The sequence below is a fragment of the Cibotium barometz genome, chromosome 21, assembly GCF_041138505.1.
Source record: "Cibotium barometz isolate CiBa-2024 chromosome 21, ASM4113850v1, whole genome shotgun sequence".
In the NCBI taxonomy this organism is placed as follows: Eukaryota; Viridiplantae; Streptophyta; class Polypodiopsida; order Cyatheales; family Cibotiaceae; genus Cibotium; species Cibotium barometz.
The window spans coordinates 16,031,750-16,040,674 of record NC_141066.1 but is presented as its reverse complement, the minus strand read 5'-3'; the positions used below and the strand labels follow the sequence as shown (position 1 = coordinate 16,040,674).

Genomic DNA, 8,925 nt, shown 5'->3' with positions numbered 1-8,925 from the left:
CAACCAAGCAAAAGCCTTTTTGCCATTATTACCATTTCTACACAAGAATACTCTGATAGGAGCTATAATCCTTTTCCAATAGCATTTCTCAAATTCTATCACAAGGCACAGGAACATGATATAAGCATTAAGAACTGTATTCACAATGGCTACGTTGGATGAGGTTGAGAAAAGCTAGTCCTCCCACAGCTTCTTTCAATGAAGCCTCCTGGGGCTACAGGATTGGACCTGGTGGTTCAATGGGGTCAAAATGGATCGAATCACTACCAAGACATTATCTGAGAAGATAATTAAAAGTGAAGCTAATGTGAAATATTATAACAAAATCTGGAAAGTCAGTTGGTGCTTGAGCATCTGAAGGAATAAGTGAAATCTAATCTAGGAATCACTAACCTGGTGAAAGCTCAAACCTTCCTTTGGAGAGTATGTTTACTGGCTTTACCTCTTGGATTTAAGATACTTCAAAGGAATTTCACTGCTGGTATATGCCCTAGATGCAAGTTAGCAATTGAAGAGGGAAAATATGCTTTTTGGGACTGCCCTACAATAAGGGGGCCATGGGGGAAAATAGGTAAATGGGTGGAAGGAAACTTGGGATTGACAAGGTATTGGGGGGACTGGCTTATAGGGAGAATAGTCAAGGAGGCAAATGAGATAGATCTAATATTTTGTATCTCAGGGGGTAGATGTGATAGAGATGATATTCAAATGTGTGCACTTCTATTGGTATGTATACTATGTTAATAAGATGAATAATAATTTGTATGCTGAGGCAATTCAGGCATTACATGTAGGGATTAGGTGATTCAGGCCTCTGATGATGAGATATTTTTACATTCTAGGGTATCCTAATGTAGATTGATTGATGGCAAGTATATATATACTTGGGAAGATGTCAAAATCAAATACCCCAAATATGGGCCCAGATCTAAAAGGCGGTACATGAAGGAAAAGCAACTAGTGGACATCTTTATGGCCTTGATTGAAAAGACCTTGGGGAGAAGACGTGTAGGTGAAGATCTGGACAAAAGGGGAGTATTTTGAAGAGGAGATTCCTTAGGAGTTCACCTCTGAAGTGTTGTTGATTGCTTGTATACAATTGGGATTTCATTTTTCTTGGGAAATGTCTTCTTTTATGTGGGAAGATGAGAAGTGGGAACTGGTATGTGATCTTCTCAATAGGGATTGGGACTAGAGGGAATATGCAAGTGGCTGAAAGGTTTTTGTAAAGGACTACTTGTAGATATTAATATATTACTATATTATTATTCCCAAAAAAAATAAAAAATAAAGAGAAATAGAGGAGAAATTTGGGCTAGACTATAATCTAATTTGGGCTATCTTTGTATTGTATGATTTTAAAAAAAAATTTGAGGAATTAAATTCTATTTAGAGGTTTTTGAGAGGAGAAGGTATTTAAATGTGCCTGTGCAGTGGGCTAGACATCCTGAGTTAAGACACAACATAAATTCTATTGTCACAAGCGCACTACCATGGATTTAGAATGTGAGTTTTTCCACTTGAGAAAATTTGTGAAGAGTTCCATATGACCTTAGAAGGCCATGTTTTTGTAAGCTTAGCTAGACATGCAAGCAAAAGTTGCTAGTGTGGCATGCACACATGTAGACATGCATGCACATGTGTGTCCCTGTTGAGAGATGTAATCGCGGTGTTGTGTGTATGTGGGAAAGCACCCTAGAGGTGCAAGATATTGTGGTGAGATAGGAATGCCACATGTAATATTGCATGGTGTGTGAGAGTTGACCAAAAGAGTGGAAAAGGAGTTGCCACATGGATGATGATGTGTAAAGTGGGATAAGGCTAGAAAGCCTATATCATTATATGGTTCATTGTGATATGCAATAGAAGGGAATAGTGTTGAGTGTGTAATCTCTCTCTCTCTAGTTATGGAGTTCTTAGTGTGGTATAATCCACCTTAATCTTATGCTTAATCTTGTGTCCTTCACCATGATCAATCCCATTTTAGGATTGTTAACATGGTATCAGAGCTTGGGTGGGCTCTTGGGGTCATGGTGATTATGATGTATATTAGCTTGGTTGTGTGTTTCTTTGATTAAGCATTATTTTCAGCTTATTATGAAAAAAAAATTATGCACGCTCATATTATCATTTGATTTGCATTTGTGAGGATTTGAGAGGAGATTTGCAACAAGGAGGTTACATAGAAGCTGCCCAAGAGAGTTGCAAATGGAGTTTTGCAACATGGAGAGCTTGCTCATCATCAAGGAAGCTGAAAATGGAGATTTCAGCATTATGAAGGCTATGGAATCTTCATCATCGTCAAGGAGAAGCTGCTAAGAGAAGATATGCTGCTGATTATGCCTCAAGAAGGTTGGTTTTGTGAAGTTTTGCCTCAAAGTTTTGTGTTTGAGCATGGAAGAATGCTCAATGTTGAAGGATTGCTGGATGTTGGGATTTGTGAATCCTATGGCTCTTGCACTTGGGCAAAGAGCAAAGAGTGGAGGAGGTACATGCTTGTCAAGATAATGGCAAGTGAGATGGTGAACTCAATGGAGTTCACATGTGTGTGTATCAAGAAGAGGATGCACTTGTGAATGTTTGCTCAATGAAGGAGAGCAAAGAAGGGGATGGAAACCTTGGCAGTTTCCACATGTTTATGCACCTATGTTTATGCACCTTGAAGAAAGCACCCTTAATGTTTTGCATGCAAAGAAGGGGAGCATGTAGACTTTGATAAGCTCATTTGTGAGCTATGATAACCATTGAATGGTATAAAAACCTCATGAGGGAGGTTTTATTGAGGCAAGCAAGCTTGTCAAAGGTTCATGGTGGTAAGTTTGCTAATTTGTGAGGCATACACACATGCATCTAGATATGCATGCACATGGGTGTTCACCACCAAGTTCTGAGGCTTATCCAAATTACTTCTTACAGAATTTTATTGGGAAACAGTGCTTTTCTCTGAACAATTACCAGGGAATGCACACGGAAAAGGGAATTTCTGGGTACCAGCAGAAACCAAGCTTTGGGAACAGCCACCCCTGATCACACCAATCAAATCCATGAACAATAAAGCTCTTGATGTTGTGCAGTTGTATGTAGAACATCCTTCACCATAACCATATGGAAATGCCATCAGTGATGATGGTTCTGGCATATGTACAATTGTGTGTGCGCGCACACATCATATGTATATACCAAATTGCATACCTATTCACCTTTTTGTGTTGCATTAATTAATGCCCGCTACTCGTGGGCATTAATTAATGCTAATCCTAAGGTGAAAAGATACATGTCAACACATCAGCTGCATCTCTCTCCACGAGTCGCGTCTCTCTCCACCTTCGCAAAACACCCCCCACCATCTCCTCCGTATCACTCTCCCTCTTCTTCCTCCTCGCCCACCTCCATGCACTCCTCCAGACTCTCCTCCCCTGCTCCTCCTCCACAGCCAATAACCCTCAATTAAGAGAGAGAGAGAGAGAGAGAGAGAGAGAGAGAGAGAGGGAGCACCACCTCCATATCACTCTCTTCTTCCTCCCTGCCCACCTCCATGCCCTCCTCCAGACTCTCCTCCCCTACTTCTCCTCCACAGCCTATAACCTTCAATCGAGAGAGAGAGAGAGAGAGAGAGAGAGAGAGAGGCAGAGGTGTTAGGCATTTAGCTTCTCGCTTAGGGATTGTCGCGGTGTTGCTCGCCAGAGAGGGATCAACACACACACTTAAGGCAAGATTGTAGGGCCTCCTTGCGGAGAGAGAGAGAGAGAGAGAGAGGGGGCGAGAGGGAGGGAGGCAGCCAGCAGACAGCAACGCTACTCTGATGAGACGAGAAAAAATGCCGTCTGGGTGACCAGTGTCGCACATGCTGAATGAGAAGGATTCATGAAAATTCAATACTTAATATAGGCTTTAAAAATATTAAACCCACATGGTATGTAGTAGATGCCAATAGATATTGATGCATCAAAAACATTGTACATGGTAGAGAGGAGTACATGAGATCAAAATCTAGACAGAGAGAGAGAGTCTTTTGGAGATAAGAATCTAGTATTTGAGACCTATGCAAGTCAAAAGAAATAGTACACATGAAAAGCATTGTGAACATGCCATGCATGTGTATAACGAAGAAGGTCAAACTAGTATCACGACAAAGGATGAAAAGACGATCTTGATAATGATTGAGAACCTACACAAAAACAAGTTGTATGATTACCATTCCTTGCATGTCACAAAGGGTGCATAGACTTGCTACTCCCAACGCTCAAACTTCAACTATAACATCATGATATCTACGATGAATCAAGGTGAATGTGCTCATCAACAAGCTTTTACCCCTCTCTCCCTTCCCCCAAAGAAATCTTTTCTAAGAAGAATGTTAGTATTGAGCTCCTTTTTGCAAGCTTTCTATACACACGCAAGAATAGACAAGCACACAATAGAGAGATGGATGGTTGAATTTTTCACTACTACTATAACATAACGATAAAAAGTACATACTATATGAGAAAGTTCTTTACTACTCAAGTGTACAAGGTCTATACTGTGTCGTATAGCGTGTAAACCATTGGCAGCATACATAATCCCACCAACCATGCTAGTGGCATAAAGGTGAAGGTGTAACGTATCATCCATATCTGCACTAAAACTCAATATCTCAATATTTTTTATATATGTACATTAGTACACAAATAGTGTTCCGGCTCATTTACATAACCATTGCTACACATCTTACAAATAGAAGTCTATGATTCCATGAACAACTCTAATTGCCACTCTACATTCCACCTTTCAAACCATAGACACATGCTAACCAACCCCAATGTAGGCTTTCACTTTTATACAAGAAGCCTCATTTTTTTCACTAAGCATTAGCTTGCCTTACAAAAACTACCAATTACCTCTTTTGAGCAGAAGAGGAATGAAGAAATAAGTGGCCTTCACTCCCGCACAAGAGTCTTTTCAATTGTCACAATGTCATTACAACTGCTACAGGAGATGCTTCCATCCCAAACCTCTAATATGAAAAGTAACGCTTATATGACTGATGTACTAGATAAAAGGGGTTGCTTGGGAATACCTCCAAAACCTATAAGATGCAATACATTAAAAAACCATTAAGATCCAATACATAAATGAAGGCCATAAAGATCTTATTGCAAATATGAGAGAGAGAGAGAGAGAGAGAGAGAGAGAGTGGCATGAACCTTTAATTCATGCTTCAGAACCTTTAATTCATGCTTCAGACCACACATCATTGAGTAATGGTGATTTTAGATGTGAGGGTGTCCAATCTTGTCACATGCAAGCCCCCCAAAACCCATGAATCCTGTCCTGTGCTTGAAACCCCCCAAAACCCATGATAATGAAGCAATTTCCATGCTTTGGTATATTAAGGGTAAACAAAAATTCTACATAATCTAAAACCTACATACATTCAAGTGCATCTCTTGAATTCAACCAACCAAACATCAAAGAGCAATACACAAGCAGGTAATCATTGGTTACTGGAGCAATACACAAGCAGGTAATCATTGGTTACTGGAGCCAAGTTTCTCTTCTTTTCTTGTGATACCTGCTATTAAGAAGATTAGATCAAACAAACTTTCTTGTAAAAGGGCCTCACAAAGCCATCGGGAATTTGAAAAATCACCTTGCTTAAAAGGCAACACATACACAAAGACACAATGTAACAAAGGAGGTATAAAAATCATAGATAGTCAGCCTGTCACTTAAGGTTAATTAGGCTTACTGACGGTGAATAGTAGCACATATACAGATCATAATCTATTGCAGACTCTGAATGATGGTTTGTAACTGGGTCAAGCATGCCACCCGGTCTTGGTGACCAGTAGTTACATGTGATTATCTTCAAGATAGTCCTGTTTGAGGGTGTGGTCTTTCAGAGAGCTTTTCATGCTCCCCACCACCAGCATCCATCCTGGAAATGGCATCTCCCCTAATAAGACAAACAGGTCATGGTAGGCTGAAATTATCTTCGGTTTATGACATTTTTATCAAGAATTTCTTTTGGCATGTGTTTAAAAAAGTAGTATGCAACTGCTATCACCGTACCAAGACACACATGAAGGTTGCCTTCTAAAGGTTCTTATTTAACCCAGGAATACAAGTGTCACAGTTCATTTCATTATTTCCATGGATTCAGAAGCTCTTCCAAATGACAACACAAAATGCCGTCCTTCGTGACCATCAAAATTGGGCAACTCAACAGCTTCCATTACAGCTCTTGTGACATTTGACACTTCACAAAAATTAGGCCTGATGCCAGTAATTATTCCACCAGGCGACCTTCAAGTGAGGATGTTGAGGCATTAGACATCCATTCTCCCTGTTTGTCATTACTCCCGCAACCATGGAGTCATGGTTTGTTCCCACTCACATATTTCACCCTCTTTGAACCACAATGCTGAACAACAGAACACAATATCCATCAAAATATATGTAAGGGGTTTCATTTGTTTTCACAAGGTCCCCCATCAAAAAATGGAGCACAATTTGAGCTTACCAATTTCACGCTCTCCGTTTTCAGGGCTGTCACTTCCATGAACAACATTCCTGAGACTCAAACAAAAAACAAAATTATATTTTTAGAATAGCAGGTCTTGGGCATAGCCCCCCCACAAAATGCATGCCATAGAACAAACTCGAATCGCAACGAGTGTGTGTAATTACCTCCCAACTTCAATACCCAGATCTCCACGGATAGTGCCAGGTTCGGCTAGTAAAGGATTTGTCACACCTATAAGTTTTCTGGCTGAAGCCACAACACCCGGACCCTCCAACGCCTGCAAAACAATAAGTTACTGGCACAAAAAACTTGGAGAAAAACTTGGAGTTTGCATAGCTATCACCTTCGGCTACAACGAAACCAGAGTCCCATGATAAGAACTAGAGCAAGTTGAATAGCTTTATGTTTTGCTTACCAGGCATACAACTGGCCCGGATGTGATATACTTCACAAGCTTTGGGAAAAACGGCTTAGAACTCAAGTCCTTATAGTGTTCCTACATTTTTCAGTGAAAAATCACAGATGATATCAGGCTTCTGATACCCATCACTCTCATCTCTTGACACACTATGTGGTGTGCTTGAAACCAAACGTAACATATCATGAACCTTAACACCTGCATTTTCCCCGCCTATTCTTGCTTCAATGGAGACCACCATAATAAATAGAGAACAAACAGAGCAGATAGCCATGGGGACATACCTCTGCGAGCTCAGTAGGGCAGCTGAAAAGCTTGAGGCCCTTTATAACAAAACCTTTTCTCTCAAACCTTGATATGATCTCTCCCACCTTTTATTCAAAGAAAAGTAAGAATCCAGAAACCACTCTGGTAGTAACGTCAAGCAGAAGGGGAGCCTTTCCTCTCAAAAAATAATAAATTCTCTCTTTTTTTTTCTTCTTAAAGGAGCATGACCTTGCTACACAAATCTACAGCAACATACCAGGCCACGTTGCACTCCATCTGGCTTCACCATAACGTAAGACCTTTCTACTGAACCCTGCAAATTAAATCAAGCGTAGAGATGGGTAAGAACTTCAACCTTAACTACTCAGCTTTTATGCGTAGAGAGACTGCATCACATCCCTAAACATACAAACAAATAGAATGTCGGATTTAACTTTAATTTCTACCCAGTTGTTCACCCATCGGCTGACGTGCTGGACATAATAACCTCTCAATTTTGAAAATTTACATCATAGATACCTAGCATGGGTTTTCCAGATGATGTGTACAGATAGGAAGGCATGTATGTTTGTGCCTACATATGCACATATTTTACACATACATGCGTATAATCATACATACCCAACATACCTGTATAGATATATGCATAATTACAGGCAAACATCAATGCACACCCTACATACATAATTAAAGTTCTTGAACATACATGCATCTATGCACAAATACATGGTTACAGTGCACATTGCATACCCTACAAATGAACACATACGTTTAATCATACATATCTAGCTAGAATCAAACCCAAATACATCAATACATAATACATACCTGGCATAGATGCCTAACTACATCCAGGTTCTTATACATATCAGTAATACATATGCACCTACATAGATGCATACATACATATGTACATTCATATTACTATACATGACATCCAGACCGACATACTCACCTACGGCGTGTTAGCACTCAACCCTGATGCTAGGATCAGAAAGGAAAAGCTAAGCATGGCACGGTACATTTCAAAATCCAGCTACAAAATGTATGGAAAAAACAAGCAGAATAGAAAGCGAGGGGAGACCTGAGATGCTTGGATTGGGAAGAGGCCTGGATGTTGCTTGGTGGGGGGAGAGGAGAAGAGGGCAGCGCCATGCGAGATGCGAAGCTTGGCGTGAAAGGGGCTGTTGACGCTGGCGAAGCCCAGGGGAGAGAATTTGCTGCAGGCCAGGCGAAGCTGTGGTGGATTCGCACAACAACAAGAGGAAGACGAAGACGATGAAGAAGAGAAGAATGCAGCTGTCCCGGCCACCGAGCTGCAAGCCATCTCGCCCTTGTGTGCAGCCTTCTCTTGGCTCGAATCACGTACAACAAGATTCTCTACAGCTTTGATCCTCCTCTGTAGGGATCAGCTAAACGTTCATGTTGCATTTCTCATCTCATCTCATCTCATTTCATTTCATTGCATGACACATACATCAAAATGGGAAAGGGATTTTTTCAATAGTCTTGTGCTTTGTTGTGTAATTTGTGCTCTCTACTAGTCTTAGTCTAGGTTCACAAAGAAGGTCTCTGAAGGGGGGGGGGGGGGGGGAGGACATGGCAATTCTTCAACAATTACATGGTTGCCTGACACCTTGTGGGTGGCTTTGGGGGCCGTATGCAAGTGCCAGCAAAAAAGTTGAGACTTCAACCTCATGTTTAACACTTTCACCACTCTAATAACAACGAT

General features: G+C 40.7%; 1 protein-coding gene and 1 long non-coding RNA gene across 2 annotated transcripts; both read right to left on the bottom strand.

Moving 5' to 3' along the window:
- Positions 1 to 4,666: 4,666 nt before the first annotated feature.
- On the bottom strand, positions 4,667 to 5,289 carry LOC147626902 (uncharacterized). The gene is made up of 2 exons (XR_015268426.1): positions 5,208 to 5,289; positions 4,667 to 5,068 (listed from the first exon to the last, which is right to left on the bottom strand). It is a non-coding gene; the product is annotated as an uncharacterized LOC147626902 (long non-coding RNA).
- Positions 5,290 to 6,019: 730 nt separating this feature from the next.
- On the bottom strand, positions 6,020 to 8,622 carry LOC147626901 (uncharacterized). The gene is made up of 7 exons (XM_086815446.1): positions 8,278 to 8,622; positions 7,450 to 7,506; positions 7,211 to 7,297; positions 6,924 to 7,004; positions 6,673 to 6,785; positions 6,506 to 6,555; positions 6,020 to 6,406 (listed from the first exon to the last, which is right to left on the bottom strand). Exons 1-7 carry the CDS (start codon positions 8,518 to 8,520, stop codon positions 6,339 to 6,341), a joined length of 699 nt encoding a protein of 232 aa, XP_086671572.1. The 5' UTR covers positions 8,521 to 8,622; the 3' UTR covers positions 6,020 to 6,338.
- Between the last annotated feature and the right edge of the window lie 303 nt (positions 8,623 to 8,925).

What these genes read in the sequence shown, in the direction of transcription:
- LOC147626901 (XM_086815446.1), bottom strand. Translation starts at nt 8,520, where the DNA reads ATGGCTTGCAGCTCGGTGGCCGGGACAGCTGCATTCTTCTCTTCTTCA. An exon ending in ATGGAGTGCAACGTGGCCTG is followed by an intron (nt 7,298 to 7,449) that starts GTATGTTGCTGT and finishes TTTGAATAAAAG; the next exon opens with GTGGGAGAGATCATATCAAG. An exon ending in GCCCTACTGAGCTCGCAGAG is followed by an intron (nt 7,005 to 7,210) that starts GTATGTCCCCAT and finishes TGAAAAATGTAG; the next exon opens with GAACACTATAAGGACTTGAG.